This window comes from Anomaloglossus baeobatrachus, chromosome 2 (assembly GCF_048569485.1).
Source record: "Anomaloglossus baeobatrachus isolate aAnoBae1 chromosome 2, aAnoBae1.hap1, whole genome shotgun sequence".
In the NCBI taxonomy this organism is placed as follows: domain Eukaryota; kingdom Metazoa; phylum Chordata; class Amphibia; order Anura; family Aromobatidae; genus Anomaloglossus; species Anomaloglossus baeobatrachus.
The window spans coordinates 741,763,033-741,782,675 of NC_134354.1; the positions used below are offsets into that span (position 1 = coordinate 741,763,033).

General features: G+C 47.6%; 1 protein-coding gene across 2 annotated transcripts in view; it reads right to left on the minus strand.

Annotated features, from left to right (window-relative positions):
- Positions 1 to 9,973: 9,973 nt before the first annotated feature.
- The window catches only part of RDX (radixin), a 257,192-nt gene continuing 247,522 nt past the window's right edge, over positions 9,974 to 19,643 (minus strand). For both annotated transcript variants that reach the window (XM_075337425.1, XM_075337424.1), the window contains exon 14: positions 9,974 to 10,771. In XM_075337425.1, coding sequence (XP_075193540.1) covers positions 10,607 to 10,771 — 165 coding nt within the window. In that variant the 3' untranslated portion in view covers positions 9,974 to 10,606. The remainder of the gene's footprint in view (positions 10,772 to 19,643) is intronic.

Genomic DNA, 19,643 nt, shown 5'->3' on the forward strand with positions numbered 1-19,643 from the left:
CGTGGTCTTGGTTTCTGGCATGGAAGTACTCTTCCCGCCAGTAGCTTCTTTAATGATTTCATCCAGCTGTTCACCAAACAGCCGTGAACCAGCAAAAGGGAGCCCAGCAAGAAACTTCTTGGAAGAAGCATCTGCCTTCCACTCTCGAAGCCCCAAAATCCTGCTGATAACAAGAGAATTAGCTGAAGCCACCGCAGTGCGGTGAGCAGCCTCTAGCATGGCAGACATGGCATAAGATGAAAAGGCTGAAGCCTGAGCAGTTAAGGTAAGCATCTCAGGCATAGATTCCTTGGTGAGGGAATGCATCTCCTCTAGAGAAGCAGAGATGGCTTTGAGAGCCCACACTGCTGCAAAAGACGGGGAAAACGCGGCCCCCGCAGCTTCATACACAGATTTGGCCAGAAGGTCAATCTGACGGTCAGTGGAACCCTTAAGTGAGGTGCCGTCAGCCACCGACACAACGGTCCGGGCTGAGAGCCTAGACACCTGAGGGTCTACCTTTGGGGAGTGAGACCACTCCTTGACCACCTCAGGTGGAAATGGAAACCAGTCATCAGAACCACGCTTTGGAAAGCGTTTGTCAGGGCAGGCCCTGGGTTTGGTTAAACTGGAGTGGTTAAAGAACACACTCTTCACTCTCTTAGGCGAGGTAAACTGATGTTTTTCTGCCAAAGAGAGTTGCTCCTCTGACACTGGCGGATTGAGATCCAGCACAGAATTAATAGAAGCAATCAAATCACTAAGATCTGAGTCACCCTCAGAGAAATCGATGGGATACATAGCCTCCGAGCCCCCAGTGAGGGCATCCTCCTCATCTTGAGAGTCAGCTCTTGAGACAGAGCCGTGGGATGGGGAGGGGGAGGAAACCCTGCGCCTTCTCTCAGAAGGACGGGGTCTGGGATCAGATGATGAATCCTCCGTGAGCTCTGATGGACGGAGGTCAGAGGATAGGAGTCCTCTGTCAAGAGTATTAGAGGCACCCTGTGAGGGGGGCTGATGCATATTCATCAAAGTCCTGGACAAAAGTCCCATGGACTCAGCAAATGACTGGGATATGGACCTAGAAAAGGACTCTACCCAGGCTGGGGGTTCAATCACAGGTGCAGCAGCAGCCTGAGAGACCACTGGGCCTTGCTCCTTGTGTGAGACATGCTGCTGGTATACAGAGGTCCACAACCGGAGACCGGCTGTGGCTTACCAGACCGCTGAGCGCGGTGTTGTGTGCCCTCCAGATCCCGAAGCCCGGTCCCCCAGTCGCAGCACCTCAGCAGAGATGCAGAATGCAGGATGTCCCAGAGCAGAGTGAACTGTGCCTGAGAAATGACTAGGGGGCGTTCCTATAAAAGAGCGGGAAATGGAGGGCTATAGAGACCTGCAGGGATGGAGGGACGCCCCAGCAGTGGGGAGTGTCCCTCCCCTGTGTAGAACGGCCGCCGGGAGGAGCCGAACCTGTCCCTCTGCATGAGTGACATGCGAGGGCAGGAAAATGAAACTAGGCCTCCGGCGAAGCCGGGGCCTAAATTTAAGCGGCGAGGCCGACAAGCAGGCACCATCGGCGCGGTTCTCAGGCAAAATCTAGAGAATCCGCCGGAAAAGTTAAAACAATCACATACAGCATACTCTCCCCTTACAATAAAGAACTGGGACCCCCAACATAAACGTCTCAGGTACTTAGCTGCTGAGACGCAGGGCCATGTCCCTGGGGATGAGTGCTCCGGTCCAACAGAATCCTCAAGGGGCTGTGGATGGAGACCGGACTCCTGCCAGGCATGGAAACCGTGCTGGCTCCCACTTCAAGCCAGAGCACAGAAGGGATGGTGAAGGAGCGCGGCATGTAAGGCTGCAGCCTTGTAAATCAACCTTAACAACACCGCCGACACAGTGGGGTGAGAAGGGACATGCCGGGAGTCCAGACATGGACCCGCTTTTCTTCAAACTCTTTCCAAAAGTCAAACAAATCAGATGAGAATGCATGTGTGGATGTATGCTTCCTGACACAAAGCAATAAACTGGCTAGAACTGGCTACCAGGGGGTGTATAAGCTCAGAGGGAGGAGCTACACTTTTAAGTGTAGTACTTTGTGTGTCCTCCGGAGGCAGAAGCTAAACACCCATGGTATGGGTCTCCCAAAGGAACGATAAAGAAATGGCTAATTGGGTACAATATGGCCATTTTCACTTAGGGGTGTACTCACTTTTGTTGCCAGCAGTTTAGACATTAATGGCTGTGTCTTATGTAGAGGGCACAACATTTACCCTGTAATACAAGCTGCACACTGACTACTGTACATTGTATCACAGTGTGAGATCTTCAGTCCTAGGAAAAGCTATAAGATATTCCCAAAAATGTGAGGGGTGTACTCACTTTTGTGATATCCTGTACATTAGGAGCTCACACAGTTCCCTATATTAATGATGTGCCCCCACACAACCTTTGATATACATTGCTGAGCCCCCACACAGACTCTACATACATGCTAACATCCCATAAACATGATCATGTAACGTCATCGTGTCTGCTGTGCCTCATGTGGATTGTTGAAAGACTGCGCCAGCGGCATCGTCCTTCACCAATGTTTTCACAGATTATTGCAAACAGCGGTGACCTTAGGCGGCTGGCGGCACCGGTGGAGGGCATGGTGCAGCTCGCAGGCCACTGTTTTGAGCTCTTCGGCTGTCTAGGTCCTCACTGGAACAGCCGGGGGGGGGCAGGATATTATTATTTATTATAGCGCCCTTTATTCCATGGCGCTTTACAAGTGAAAGAGGGCATATGTACAACAATCATTAACAATACAAAACAGACTGGTATAGGAGGAGAGAGAACCCTGCCCGCGAGGGCTCACAGTCTACAGGGAACGGGTGACAGTACAGTAGCTGAGGACAGAGCTGGTTGTGCAGTGGTGTACTGGACTGAGGGCTTTTGTAGGTTGTAGGAAGAGATGGGTCTTGAGGTTCCTCTTGAAGCTTTCCACGGTAGGGGAGAGTCTGATATGCTGAGGTAGAGCGTTCCAGAGTATGGGGGAGGCACCGGAGAAATCTTGTACGCGATTGTGGGAAGAGATAAGGGAGGAGTAGAGAAGGAGATCTTGTAAGGATCTGAGGTTGCATGGAGGTAGGCACCTGGAGACTAGGTCACAGATTTAAGGAGGAGACTGGTTGAGGATGGCTTTGTATGTTAATGTTTTTAACTGGAGTCGTTGGGCGATGGGAAGCCAGTGAAGGGACTGGCAGAGTGGCGAGGCTGGGGAATAGCGAGGAGAGAGGTGGATTAAGCGGGCCACAGAGTTTAGGATAGATTGGAGGGGTGCAAGAGTGTTAGAAGGGAGGTCAGAGAGCAGGAGGTTGCAGTAGTCGAGGCGGGAGATGATGAGGCCATGCACTAATGTTTTTCCTAATTCTTGGTTAAGGAAAGCACGGATCCGGGAGATATTTTTGAGTTGTAGTAGTAGGATATCAGCCATGGGCTGCACTTTTCCCAGCTCTGCCGTAGAATAAAGTAAGATATCCATGAAGGCACACAGAAAACAAGAAGAAACTGTCCTTTATATCTTTATTGTTAAACAACCTGGTTGAAAATAGTTGTAACGGCAGCTTTAATGTACAACAAAAAAAAAATATATGTAAAAGGAAAAAAATATCCTATATTTACGGTCATGAAAATGAAATGATGCTTCTTGAACCATCACCAGCTACATGACTGATCGATAGCAACTCCCTGATGAACACCAAGGCCCTGATTCTCCAAGACTGGTGGTGTTTTATCCATCGCTCTTGATGAAGGGAGTAAAATGCGCCAAATTAATTAAGAGGTGTGCACCTTTCACCTGCCAGAAGCCACCGCAGGAGAATGTACTGTAGTCAGGGGCTGGAGATAAATTTGTCGGCTGCACTTTCCCCCATCTCTTCCCGGACTGATGTGTAAAAAATGTCAAAAATTGCACATTTTTGACCCAACTATGAATTTTGAAAAATTTCAAACAGTGTACGAGAATTCTGGTGAAAAACTGATGAATGTGGGTTCCATAACTCTTCCCAAAAAATAACAGTTACGCTAGAAATCACCCGCTGTTTTCATAATGTCATGAGCCAGCAAGTTTTTGAGCCAGCGAGAAAAGTAGATCTCACAAAGAGGAGAACTAGGAGTCTTTACAATATATATGGCTTCTCCATTACCTTCTGAATCAACTTCTGCAAACACTTTCCAGGTTATTCCAGTCAACTGAGCTTTTCCTACTCTCAGTATACAGTGTGTCCACCCATATCCTGTCCACCGCCATTAACTTGAGAACGGCGGTAGCTATAGGCATAGAAGTGGTGTCTAGGTATAGTAACTATAGTGCCACCTGGTGGAAAACAACGGAGTTAGCATTTTTATCTCGAAAACGGAACGAGATAGAGAAAAAATGAATTACATAGTTGTAGAGCATCATCAATTCAATATGAATCGTCACCTTGCATACAGAAATGCTATGATTAGAACGTGTAACACTCACAAGGCTGCGGCCATGAAGCGATACCTCATGGAGACCTTCCTACAAGTCATTGGGTATGGTGGCTGTGTGGAGTGGCCTCCACGCTCACCTGACCTGACACCATTGGACTTCTAACTGTGAGGTCACATCAAACAGCAGGTGTATGCGACCCTCCACCAACATTGCAGGACCTACGACGATGTATCACAGATGCTTGTGCAAACGTGCCACCTACCATATTGCACACCGTGCAGCAAGATACAGTATGCTGTCCAGAGTCAAGATGCGGATTGCAGCTGACGGTGGCCACTTTGAGCATCAAAGTTAAATGAGCGCCATATGCGTGACCAGCATTCAATGTTTTGGGGGGGGGGGGGGGGGGGTTCATGGGTTTCATATCATAGCATTTCTGTATGCAAGATGTCGATTCGTATTGAATTGATGATGCCCTGCAACTTTGTAATTCACTTTTTTCCTCTATCTCGTTCCGTTTTCGAGATAAAAATGCTAACTCCGTTGTTTTCCACCAGGTGGCGCTATAGGTGGTTTCATTGCGAAGCGCATGGCTACTTTACTATACCTAGACACTACTTCTATGTCTGTAACGGCCGCCATTCTCAAGCTAATGGCGGTGGACAGGATATGGGTGGACACACTGTATATGACATCTCCATTACCTTCTGAATAAACTTCCGCAAAAACTCTCCAGGTTATTCCAGTCAACAGAGCTTTTCCTACTCTGGGTATATAAACCATTTCCTTCCATGTGGAGCTGCAGTATATTCCTGCCTATTGTCCAGCAAGTGAGGTCTTTAGCAGGATTAATTACAAGGATACATCCAAAAGAAAAAAATGAAAAACAAAAAACAGACATAAGTGTCTAATAAATTCCCTTTTCTTTAGATGATAGCCCCTTATACCTGGATCAACATTTCAAGTGTATTAAAGGGAATCGGTCAGCAGGTTTTTGCTATGTAATTAGAGTAGTATGATGTTGGGGCAGAAAGCCTGATTACAACAAGGTATCCTTATTGGGGTGTTTGTTGCCGTTTCAATGAAATCAGTGTTTTATCAGCAGCAGATTATCACTACGGGACCAGGTGTCTCTTGCCGCCTATTCATCTACTCTGTACATCTCCACCCATGCCCCTGGTTGTACAGTGTAGACAGACAGACAGACAATCTACTACACAATTTTGTGTACACTGTATATTGACACAAAGCTGATAATCAGTGGTGTCAGCGAGGTTATACAGGGCTCAGCTTTCTGAGCTCTGCTAGAGCTACAAAAAACTGTGATTGTATCAAAAGGGGAGCCTGCACACCAGGCAAATGACTCATCGCTGGAATCAGGGTCTCTAAGGCCGGTTTCACATATTCGGCTTTTCGCCGGTTTGCCGGATGCGGCTCTCTCCCGTACAGACAATACAGTACAATGACAGCGCTGTAACTTCCGGGTCACATGAGCCGGACACATGACAGCATGTGACCGGCGCTTGTTGCGCTGTCACTGTACTGTAGTCACTGTATGGGAGAGCGCCAGATCCGGCAAACCGTCGAAAAGCCGGATGTATGAAACCGGCCTAACCCTACACCATGCCGCGGTCAGATTACATATACATACCAAAACACTGCTGACAGATTCCCTGTAATAAAATTGTCAGTTTCCTTATAGCTTATACTACAAATAAATCTAGAATTTGCTCATTATTAACTAAACACACACCAGCGAGTGTCAAGAAACCCAACACGGAACGTGAACTGGAAAGAGTTAGGCCATGTGCCCACGGGACGCTTGTACCTGCGGATATATTCGCAGGTACGGCCGCATGTTTCCCGCAGCTGCCCGCCGGCAGCCGCAGCTATTTTTACCTGCGAGTTTCCAGCGGAATAGCTGCGGGAAACATGCAGAGTTTCACGCGATTTACCTGCGGACGTCCCGGCCTCTATCTCCATAGCGGAGGGTCGGGCAGTTAGGTGCGGCTGAGGGATCTCCGCAGGAGATTGCGCAGCCGCACTTTCCGCAGCGTGGACACAGACACTCCCCATGTCCCATAGGGTAACATGGGGAGTGCCTGTACATGCTAGAACCCGCGGATTTATCTGGAAAATCCAGAAAAATCCGCAGGTTTTCCGCGGCAAACTCCGCAGCAAAAAGCTCCCGTGGGCACATGGCCTTAAAGCCTGGGGCACGATCGTCCACACGGGAACAGAGGCAATGTCCGTAGCCTCACTCACTTTGCACTAGCTCATTGTGTGCGGACTGGGGGATTCTGCGGCTAGGTGCAGCCTCCAAACCAAAACCGGCAACTATGATCTGCCCGATATGTCAGCAGGTCTTCGTACAAGAAGCCTGTAAGATATGGCATCTCTGCAGACAAGCATGGCCGTCTTCTTGCCATCAGCCGCAAGAGATGGTTAATAACTTGCAATTATGACGTAGCCAAAAATGAAAACCATAAAAGACACAGCCCTCCACGAGATGAGTTTGCAGAAAACATAAAAATGCTGTTTTCGGGATCACACGTGCGGAATTCATGGCGCCTGGTGGTGTTGATATGATACTGCCCAAAGTAAACTATCCAAAGCAGCCGGGTGCCATACTTTACACTGCAGGCTGCGCAGGCAGAGGTTTATAAAGCATTTCATGAGAAGCTCTCATCTTCTCACTACTAATTTCACATTTATCAAATAAAATACCTGTCAACTCAAAGACTGAGCAGCTTGCGCCTCCCATAGCACGATCAGGCCGGTTTTCATACCTCAGACACTGCCGGCTGGAGAACAGACGGTGACGTCCGGACTGGTCGCATGGATAAGGCTGCGGAGTTCGGCTCAGGATAGCTGTGGCCGGTCCAAACTTTGTGGCCTGCACTTGTAGTGTGAATGTCAGGTGTAGGAAGTGGCCTTAAAGGGGTTTTCTCAAGAGCAAAATTCATTTTAACAATAGATCTTGGAATAATAATAATTTCCACAATTGGATGTGTTTATATAAAATGTCCCTGTGCTTAGATAATATTATACATGTATCCCTGCTATGTGCTGTGTAATGGCAGTGTCTGACTGTACAGGGACATGGTCTGATCATACTACATCTCCTGGGTCGGGGTGGACTGAAAAAAGTATGTAGACATTATAGCACGGAATCTCAAATTATTCTGTGAGGTAAAACATTTTTTAAAAACAGGCAGGGAAATGCTTTATCTCACAAAAAGAGAACAGCATGGGATCATAGCAGATTATCTGTAAACTCTAAAAGCAAAATTGAGTACACAGACAAGACAACATGGTATCACAGCTGATTCTGTGAGGTGAAATATTTTCTAAAAACTGGCAAGGAAAGGCTTCACCTCACAAAAAGAATCTGCTGCGCTCCCATGCTGTAATTTATTTACTCTCCTTTGCATCCTCCCTGGCCGAGGAGCTGTGATATGATCAGACCATGTCCCTGTATGGTCAGACACGGCCATTACACAGCACATAGCAGGGACACATATATAAGATTATCTCAGCACAAGAATATTTTTCTCTAAACACATCCAAATTGTGGAAATTATTATTATTCCAAGATCTATTGATTAAAATCAACTTTAAAATAAAATTTTGTTTGTGGGAAACCCCCTTTAAAAGAAAAAAAACAGGAGAAACAACAGAGCATGGTGCAAGTAATTAAATTATGTTATTGTTGGAACTGGCACAAAGAGAAATTGGCAAAACAATCCACGGACATAGATGGAAAATGCATTTACAGTTATAAAGTAGCCAATACAAAACAATGCAAAAAACTCCCCCCGATGAAATGATGATAGTATAAGATCGTGAAACGTACGTCGGGGTCCAGGTATCGGGGGACCGCTCTGCTGCGTCCATTGGACATAGTACTTATGGGTATGATAGATTCTCTTGGGACATTTCCAGTTATGTGAATGCTGTTAGGGCGCTGTACAATAATTTTGTGCTGATTTTTATCCCTGCCTGTTACTTCTCATAATTAAGTGCTCATTGTCCATATTGTACTAATTGCACTGCAGCAGTTGTTTGTTTTCATATGACCTATCCATGTTAAAAAAACCCCACTATTCTACAGTATTATCACATGTTGTGCATATGATCATTGTTATGCTGCTATGTTATGCTGTTAGGGCGGAGTGCAATATTTATATTATATACTTTGGTGGGGTTTATCTTTACCATTATTACTTGCTGCACCTTATTGAAAATATGCGATACCCCTTATATCATTTGTAACAACGCTTTGATTATACTTCAGTGTCCTCTTTCAGTATTTACATAACGGGAAATGTCCCAAGAGAATCCATCATACACAAAAGTAAAAAGTCCAATAGACGCAGCAGAGAGGTCCCCTAATACCTGGACCCAGACGTACGTTTCACGATCTTATACTATCATCATTTCATAAAGGGGGAGGGGGATTTTTGCATTGTTTACTTTACAACTGTACATCTATTTTCCATCTAAGGCCATGGATTGTTTTGCCAATTTCTCTTTGTGCCAGGTCCAACATTAAACATAATTTAATTACTTGCACCATACTCTGTGGTTTCTCCTGTTTTTTTGCCTTTTGTTCGGAGTGTGCTATGTGGAGTAATAATTTTTTAATGCTCCTTTGTTTTTGATATCTGGATACTAACCCCTTTAAAAAGGAATGTCCACTACTAGACGACCCCTTCTTAAATGCTGCAGTAATCTAAAAACAAATGCAAAATATTGATCCGGCACTCAAGAAAGGTGGATTCTGTGAAAGGTTTATTTACAGGCTCACGGAATCCACCTTTCTTCCGTGCCGGATCAATATTTTGCATTGCATTAACGGGGTTGGACCCTATCCGAGCACCAGTTTGTATGATCTGGAGGGCTGCACTTTTATGATAAACCAAATAAAAACAAAACACGTACTCCCGTCCCAGACTGGCGCCATTCTAGCAATGTCGGTGCTGCGGTGCTGTCTGACACGAGCGCTTCAGCCCATCAGGGTCCGCTGATGGACTGCAGCACTCATGTAACCTAACACAAAGCGACATTGCAGGAATGGTGTCCGTCCAGGAAGCCGGTGTGCATTTTTGTGTTGGCACTGCAGCGTTTACTAAGGGGTCATCCAATAGTTGACAAACCCCTTACTAGTTCTGAGGCTGCTTAGTCCTTACAGAGTTACCCTTCAAGATTGGACATAACGGAAAAGGCGCATCTTGGCAATCTTTAAGCAGAAGCTGGGGTAATTTTGCAGTGCAGGGGGCTGGAGCTGATGGCCGTTGAGGTCCCTTCCAACTCAACCTTCGATGAGTCTATGGATAACGGATTGTATATAGTGCTTGTCATGCTTAGAACATTAGTATCAATACTATAAAATAATAATATGCTCGGTACCACTTTACAAACTTATATATAGAGACAGCTTATCCATGAAATGCAAGAAAATAAAAGTTTAAAAGGAAAAATAAAGTAGAAAAGAAAAAAAAAAAAAACTCAAACTAGGGTAAATCTTAGTGAAGAAAACATGTTGTTGGTGTTACGAGGACCAGTCATCGTGTGTATGTGAGGTAGTCGTATAAAGTAACCTCTTATTACAGAAAAAAACATAATAATATACATATATAATGTCATCTTATTGCTAAATATGCCAAACCAAAAATTGTCAGGACCTTACCGGAGACAAAACGTGACCAAAATATATCAGGATGGGACGTACAATTGACAAATAATCCCAAAAGATCAAGAAAACAACCCAAAGAAAACATACCCACTCGCTAAACTCCTCAGTCAGTTCTATGCTCAAACTCGAGATGTTCTTTTCAACTCTCGAAGCTTCGTTAGCAGCTAATGACTATCTGTTAGGAAACTAATAGCGACAATGTGAATTAGCGACATTGATATGTTGGTATGACGAAACTGAAAAAATCAGACGCGACATGTTCAGCACTGCAGATAAAACCTATTCGTCCTCGTCTCGATTACTTCTCTCCTCCACAGTCCGACTGGTACAGGTGCTTTGGCAAGGGGCGGGGGGGGGGGGGGGGAGGGCGCGCTCCGTCATCCATTCTTCTTAAAGGCCTATTTTTCTATGTTGGTGACTCGGCATGGTGTAGAACGGCGGCGTTAGCGGGCAAGGGCTCTTCACATTGCTTCAAACTCATCGATGCGCTGTTTGGTGTTTCCCTGTCGGATCTGGCGGAGTGTCTTGTACTTGTCGCGGCCGGCTTTCACGTTCTCGGCGTGGAGAACATCGTTTTGCGTTTTCTTGGTTTCATCTCTCGCTTGTGCCAGCTCAGAACTTAAAGCCTGGAAATATAGAAATAAAGGGGGGGGGGGAAGGGATTTACACTTGGATGACAAGGTAAAAATTCTAGACAACCTCTACATTTAAGGGGGAGAAAAAAGGGCTAAGAACGTGCAATGGTAGAAAATGATTTCGTAAGCGTTAAAACTACAGTGGCCCCCACCTGTCACACCGTCACCATTTGTGAAAATCCGTGGCCTCGCTGTGGAGCTGGCCCATACGGCACGTGGCAGATAAGGGACATGACGCCATTGCTACAGGACAGACAAGGACCCTGCAGTGTGTATGTGTGTGTGGGGACAACAGGGAGGACTATTCTCCTTACGGAGACCTGACAAACCAGTCTGGCTGCCAGTGATGGGTCTTATAGCTGAAAAGTCCCTCTGGGAAATATTCAAATTGCCTCTCCAGCTAGGTGACAAACTCTAGTGCCACCTATTGGAAGTAGCTTGTTTAAAGGGAAGGTATCACGGTTTTTATTTTTGTATTAAAAATAGTGATTATGAAATTAAGTATTTCTAATACAAAATGAAAATCGCAGCTTATTTAGTTTTTATTTAATTCTTAATTTACTGGAGGCACTGGAGGCTGCCATGCTGGATTTGCTGTGTGTAACGACAGTAACTCCTTCCTTTATGGCAGCGCTTGTGCATAGAGAATAGTGGTCGCTATCCGACCCTATGTTTAACGTTACAGTGGGCGTATGCTGTGACCTGGACGCGCCCCCTGGGCTGTCCAGATCACAGCAGAGGGAGGAGATCAGCGCCATCATCGTGGAGCTCACAGCCTATGCCGTTTGCTCCACTTTACCCCTGTCAACCGCCGGGATGTGCGAGTAGGTGCCGCCTCCCCTCCCCTCTCCTCGTTACCGTCTCTGATGACATCCCATCCCTCCGTTCTCCCCAGCCCCTGCTCTGCCCCAGCTACTGCCGCCGCCCCTCCCCCCTCGCCGTTACCGTCTCCAATGACACCCCCCTCTCTCTGTTCTCCCAAGCCCCCGCTCTGCTCGCTGCCGCAGCTCACCCAGCTCTGCCCACCGCTGCTGTGTGAGTGTGTGTCACAAGGTCCCCATCAGAGGTGATGTGTGTGTGTGTGTGTGTGTGTGTGTGTGTGTGTGTGTGGCACAAGGTCCCCATCAGGGGTGATGTGCGTGTATGTGTGTGCGAGCGCCACTGCATGTGAGTACCTGTGTGTGTACTGGTGATACTGTCTGCTGAGCTGTGTATCTAATCCTGTGTGATACTGTCTGCTGAGCCGTGTATCTAATCCTGTCCTGTGTGATACTGTCTGCTGAGCTGTGTATCTAATCCTCTCCTGTGTGATGCTGTCTGCAAAGCTGTGTATCTAATCCTCTGCTGTGTGATATGGTCTGCTGAGCTGTGTATCTAATCCTCTCCTGTGTGATACTGTGTGCTAAGCTGTGTATCTAATCCTATCGTGTGATACTGTCTGCAGAGCCGTGTATCTATGTATCTAATCCTATATTTTGTGATACTGTCTGCTGAGCTGTGTATCTAATCCTCTCCTGTGTGATACTGTCTGCTGAGCTGTGTATCTAATCCTCTCCTGTGTGATACTGTCTGCTGAGCTGTGTATTTAATCCTATCCTGTGTGATGTCTGCAAAGCTGTGTATCTAATCTTCTGCTGTGTGATATGGTCTGCTGAGTTGTGTATCTAATCCTTTCCTGTGTGATACTGTGTGCTAAGCTGTGTATCTAATCTTATTGTGTCATACTGTCTGCAGAGCCGTGTATCTAATCCTGTTTTGTGATACTGTCTGCAGAGCCGTGTATCTAATCCTATCCTGTGATACTCTTGCTGTCCTTGGTGACACTTTAAACATTTGTGGTCATCAACAAAATGGCTCCGCACTGTATCCCTACATGTCATTCTCTGTTATCTGTTGTAAACACTCAGATTGGGAGGGGGGAGGCGTGCCATCACACACAGGAGAGCAGACTCCGCCCACTTTACTGCAGGCTGTATTGTGAGCTTTTTAGAGTCGGATTTCTGTAGGATTTCAGCAGCTGCTCCCCCTAGTGTTTAACAGTGGAAAATATCAAACTTTTTAATTTTTTTTATATTTTGCTCAATTAAAAACAAAACATTACTTTACATTTTTTCAGTTATTGAAATTTTTTTTTTTTGACGATACCTTCCCTTTAAAAGGCCACTTTTGACTTTTAGGATCGTTACTTCCAATAGGTGGCGCCAGAGTTTGTCTCGTTCTTGGAGAGACAATTTGTGTGTGGGAGGGAATGGAAACAATAAAAAGAAAAAAAAACAATACGGTTGAGTGCCTCGTACTTATCTTCTAGATGCGCCATCAGTAGGGACAAGGCACCCAGGGACTGGCTTACCCAGGGATAACGTCATAGAGACCTTTACATTAGTGGTTGTGAAGAGGTTAAAAGGATATTTCTACATTCACAACCTTTTTTTGTATTAATGGATCATGAAATGAAGCCACTATGAAAAAAAAAAAAAAATAAAATAAAAAATATATATATGCAGATCTATGCATTGCTATGGTTACAGACTACAAATGCCGTGTAGTCTGGTCCTGCACTCACTGACCCTTCTCACATTCGTATCCTATGACTAATGTATTTTAGCAAATAGCTGACGGTGGATGATAGAGGTTAAAATCCTAAAAGGTGATTTTATTCAATGTGTTTCGGAGTGGAAACTCCTAATTACCATGACTAATGTATTTTAGCAAATAGAAAGGGATCTCTTCCTGTGACATTTGCCTGGTGTGGTGGCAAAGTGACCATAAAGCCATTGCATATGACTACTAAAGGGCAGATCTGATCTCTTAAAATTGTTTTTCACTTTTGGGGACAATTACTACTACTCTGTTTCCCCCAAAATAAGCTCTACCCTGAAAATAAGCCCTAGCAGGAATTTTCAGCATTTTCGGAGTAAGGCTTAAATGTAAGCCCTACCCCGAAAGAAGGGAATTTTGTTTACTTACCGTAAATTCCTTTTCTTCTAGCTCCTATTGGGAGACCCAGACAATTGGGTGTATAGCTTCTGCCTCCGGAGGCCACACAAAGTATTACACTTTAAAAGTGTAACCCCTCCCCTCTGCCTATACACCCTCCCGTGCATCACGGGCTCCTCAGTTTTGGTGCAAAAGCAGGAAGGAGGAAACTTATAACTTGGTCTAAGGTAAATTCAATCCGAAGGATGTTCGGAGAACTGAAAACCATGAACCAAAAGAACAATTCAACATAAACAACATGTGTACACAAAAGAACAACAGCCCGAAGGGAACAGGGGCGGGTGCTGGGTCTCCCAATAGGAGCTAGAAGAAAAGGAATTTACGGTAAGTAAACAAAATTCCCTTCTTCTTTGTCGCTCCATTGGGAGACCCAGACAATTGGGACGTCCAAAAGCAGTCCCTGGGTGGGTAAAAGAATACCTCGATAAAAAGAGCCGAAACGACCCCCTCTTACAGGTGGGCAACCGCCGCATGAAGGACTCGCCTACCTAGACTGGCGTCTGCCGAAGCATAGGTATGCACCTGATAGTGTTTCGTGAAAGTGTGCAGACTAGACCAGGTAGCTGCCTGACACACCTGCTGAGCCGTAGCCCGGTGCCGCAATGCCCAGGACGCACCCACGGCTCTGGTAGAATGGGCTTTCAGCCCCGAAGGAAGCGGAAGCCCAGAAGAACGGTAGGCTTCAAGAATCGGTTCCTTGATCCACCGAGCCAAGGTTGACTTGGAAGCCTGCGAACCCTTATGCTGGCCAGCGACAAGGACAAAGAGCGCATCTGAACGGCGCAGGGGCGCCGTGCGAGACACGTAGAACCGGAGTGCTCTCACTAGATCTAATGAGTGCAAATCCTTTTCACATTGGTGAATTGGATTAGGGCAAAAAGAAGGCAAGGAGATATCCTGATTGAGATGAAAAGGAGATACCACCTTAGGGAGAAATTCCGGAACAGGACGCAGAACCACCTTATCCTGGTGAAAAACCAGGAAGGGGGCTTTGCATGACAGCACTGCAAGCTCCGACACTCTTCGGAGTGATGTAACTGCCACTAGAAATGCCACCTTCTGCGAAAGATGTGATAAAGAGACATCCCGCAGCGGCTCGAAAGGTGGTTTCTGAAGAGCCGTTAGCACCCTGTTAAGGTCCCAGGGTTCTAGCGGACGCTTGTAAGGTGGGACTATGTGGCAAACTCCCTGCAGGAACGTGCGGACCTGCGGAAGCCTGGCCAGACGCTTTTGAAAAAATACGGAGAGCGCCGATACTTGTCCCTTGAGAGAGCCGAGTAACAAACCCTTGTCCATTCCGGATTGAAGGAATGAAAGAAAAGTGGGTAAGGCAAAAGGCCAGGGAGTAAAACTATTATCAGAGCACCAGGATAAGAAGATCCTCCAAGACCTGTAATAGATCTTGGCGGACGTTGGTTTCCTGGCCTGTCTCATGGTGGCAATGACATCCTGAGATAACCCTGAAGACGCTAGGAGCCAGGACTCAATGGCCACACAGTCAGGTTGAGGGCCGCAGAATTCAGATGGAAAAACGGCCCTTGTGACAGCAAGTCTGGGCGGTCTGGAAGCGCCCACGGTTGACCCACCGTGAGATGCCACAGATCCGGGTACCACGACCGCCTCGGCCAATCTGGAGCGACGAAAATGGCGCGACGACAGTCGGACCTGATCTTGCGCAACACTCTGGGCAGCATCGCCAGAGGAGGAAATACATAAGGCAGTCGAAACTGCGACCAATCCTGAACTAATGCGTCCGCTGCCAGAGCTCTGTGATCTTGAGACCGGGCCATGAATGCCGGGACTTTGTTGTTGTGCCGTGACGCCATGAGATCGACGTCCGGCGTTCCCCAGCGGCGACAGATCTCTCGAAACACGTCTGGGTGAAGAGACCATTCCGCCGCGTCCATGCCCTGACGACTGAGAAAATCTGCTTCCCAGTTTTCTACGCCCGGGATGTGAACTGCGGAGATCGTGGAGGCTGTGGCTTCCACCCACTGCAGAATCCGCCTGACTTCCTGGAAGGCATGACGACTGCGCGTGCCGCCCTGGTGGTTGATGTATGCGACGGCAGTGGCGTTGTCCGACTGTATACGGATCTGTCTGCCCTCCAGCCACCGATGGAAAGCCAATAGGGCTAGATACACTGCCCTTATCTCCAGAACATTGATCTGAAGGGAAGACTACCGGAGTCCAGGTTCCCTGAGCCCTGTGGTGGAGGAAAACCGCTCCCCACCCTGACAGGCTCGCGTCCGTGGTGACCACAGCCCAGGTTGGGGGTAGGAAGGATTTTCCTTGCGATAGAGAATTGGGAAGGAGCCACCACTGAAGAGACGTCTTGGTTGCAAGGGAAAGAGAGACGTTCCTGTCGAGGGAAGTCGACCTCCTGTCCCATTTGCGGAGAATGTCCCATTGGAGTGGCCGCAGATGGAATTGCGCGAAGGGCACTGCCTCCATCGCTGCCACCATCTTCCCCAGGAAGTGCATGAGGCGCCTCAAGGGGTGTGACTGACCCCAAAGAAGAGATTGCACCCCTGCCTGCAGAGAAAGCTGTTTGTCCAGCGGTAGCTTGACTACCGCTGACTGTGTATGAAACTCCATCCCGAGGTAAGTCAGTGATTGGGTCGGTGTCAACTTGGATTTTGGGAAGTTGATGATCCACCCGAACTGCTGGAGAGTCGCCAGAGCGACGGTAAGGCTGTGTTGACACGCCACCTGAGAAGGTGCCCTGACTAGGAGATCGTCTAAGTAGGGAATCACCGAGTGGCCCTGAGAGTGTAGGACCGCCACAACTGATGCCATGACCTTGGTGAACACCCGTGGGGCTGTCGCCAGGCCGAAAGGCAATGCCACGAACTGAAGGTGTTCGTCCCCGATGGCGAAACGCAAGAAGCGTTGATGTTCGGGTGCGATCGGCACATGGAGATAAGCATCCTTGATGTCGATCGATGCTAGGAAGTCTCCTTGTGACATCGATGCGATGACCGAACGGAGAGATTCCATCCGAAACCGTCTGGTGCTCACGTCTGTTGAGTAGTTTGAGGTCCAGAACGGGACGGAATGATCCGTCCTTCTTTGGCACCACGAACAAGTTGGAGTAAAAGCCGCGACCATGTTCCTGAGGGGGAACGGGGATCACAACTCCTTCTGTCTTCAGAGCGTCCACTGCCTGAAAAAGTGCGTCGGCCCGAGCGGGGGGCGGAGAGGTTCTGAAGAAACGAGTCAGGGGACGAGAGCTGAACTCTATCCTGTAACCGTGAGACAGAATGTCTCTCACCCATCGGTCTTGAACATGTGGCCACCAGGCGTCGCAAAAGCGGGAGAGCCTGCCACCGACCGAGGATACGGTTCGGGGATGCCGAGAGTCATGAAGAGGCAGCCTTGGAGGCATTGCCTCCGGCGGCTTTTTGGGGGCGTGACTTAGACCGCCACGCATAGGAGTTCCTCTGGCCTTTCTCCGGCCTGCTGGACGAAGAGGATTGGGACTTGGCGGAGGGACGAAAGGACCGAAACCTCGATTGTATTTTCCGTTGCTGAGGTCTCTTCGGTTTGGACTGGGGTAAGGAGGAGTCCTTTCCCTTGGATTCCTTAATAATCTCATCCAATCGTTCGCCAAACAATCGGTCGCCAGAAAACGGCAAACCGGTTAAGAACCTCTTGGAAGCCGAGTCTGCCTTCCATTCGCGCAGCCACATAGCCCTGCGGACTGCCACAGAATTAGCGGATGCCACCGCTGTACGGCTAGCAGAGTCTAGGACTGCGTTCATGGCGTAGGAAGAAAAAGCTGACGCCTGAGAAGTCAAAGATGCAACCTGCGGAGCAGAATTACGTGTGACAGCATTAATCTCAGCCAGACAAGCTGAGATAGCTTGGAGTGCCCACATGGCTGCAAAAGCCGGGGCAAAAGACGCGCCCGTGCTTCATAGATGGATTTCACCAGGAGCTCTATCTGCCTGTCAGTGGCATCTTTTAGCGATGAGCCATCTGCAACCGATACCACAGATCTAGCCGCCAATCTAGAGACTGGAGGATCCACCTTGTGACATTGAGCCCAACCCTTAACTACGTCAGAGGGGAAGGGGTAACGTGTGTCGGTAAGGCGCTTAGTAAAGCGCTTGTCCGGAACCGCTCTGGGCTTCTGGACAGCATCTCTGAAGTTAGAGTGATCGAAAAACGCACTCCGTGTACGTTTAGGGAACCGAAACTGATGTTTCTCCTGCTGAGAAGACGCCTCCTCTACAGGTGGAGGCGGGGGAGATAGATCTAACACCTGGTTGATGGACGAGATAAGATCATTTACTAAGGCGTCCCCTTCAGGTGTATCAAGATTGAGAGCAACATCAGGGTCAGAGCCCTGAGCTGCGACGTCCGCCTCGTCCTCCAGAGAGTCCTCAAGCTGGGAACCCGAGCAGCGTGAAGAAGTCGGGGAAGATTCCCAGCGAGCCCGCTTAGCCGGTCTGGGACTGTGGTCCGGGCAGGAGTCCTCCACGTGAGACCTAGGGCCCCCCCTGGGAGCGTGCTGCGGCGCGGACCGAGAGGGGCCTGGAGGCGACGATCCAACAGGGCCCGGGGCCTGTGTAAGGGCCGGTCTGGACTGCAAAGCTTCTAGCAGCTTGGCAGACCATTTGTCCATAGACTGAGCCATGGATTGTGAAAGTGAATCCAAGAGAACACAGTCCTGCACCACCCATACACGCCTATCACACCTGGGATCACTGGAGGGTAAGGAATATAGCACCAGACGTCCTTGTTGGAAGCCGGATCAGCGTGCAGGTCCAAACAGCAAAAGTCAGTTCAGTTCATCAATACAGAAGAAGAATAAGACCGCACCAATGCTGATGTCTTTTTCCGGATAATCTTTATTCCATAAACTCGGTTAAAAGGTGTTGTGAAATCAGCGGGTGGAGGAGACCTGGATGCGGCCCCTCACTATGGACGACGGCCGTTTCGCCTGTGATTAGGCTTCCACGGGTCCACATGTGGGGTAAAATCAGCCCTCCCTAAATAGGGTCATGCATCCAGGTGACCTCCCCACATATACAAAAAGTGTGCATGAAGTGTATAATACAATTAAAAGGTACTTTGTGTGCATATTTCACGTACCAAAAAATTAAAAACAATCATTGTGAAAAATACAAAAATCGGACAATATTACAGAGGTATGAGACATTATAATATTCACAAAAATCAATTCATACATGGTTTATATGCGTAATCAGGATTACAACTTGATTTCACTTATCTGGGATATTTATTCCATTAATTATCCCACCCATTGTCAGGCATATACCATTATTTTACCATGCCCTGTTTTTGTGCAAAAAAATCCTTTACAAAAAGACTGATAAGTCGTTACGGTCATTCATTCCCAATGCGCCCTGTGCTCCATATTTTATAATTAATTTTGCCTCCGTTTGCAACAACAGTTTGTGGTGATCCCCTCCTTGCGATGGGAGTGACACCCTTTCCAAACCGGCAAAATTCAGGACATCAGGGCAGCCATTGTGCGATTCTCGTACATGTGCTATCAATCTTGGGGATCCCTTTCCTGTCTGGATTGAATTATAGTGCTCCTTAAATCGAACATATAGGCATCTGATAGTTTTTCCTATATAAAATCTCCCACAGGGACATACTATTGCATAGACTACAAATTTTGTCTTGCACGATATAAACTGATTGACATAGTGTGTATGTGCACCAATTTTCACAGACTTGCCGGTCAAACGCAGACTACAAAATCTGCATTGGCCACATTTGAAGTTGCCATTAGGAGACTGTTTTTCCAACCATGTGTTTTTGCTGGTTAATCTATTTTTAACCAGCAAGTCCCTCAAATTGTGGCATCTCCTGTAGGAAACTAATGGCT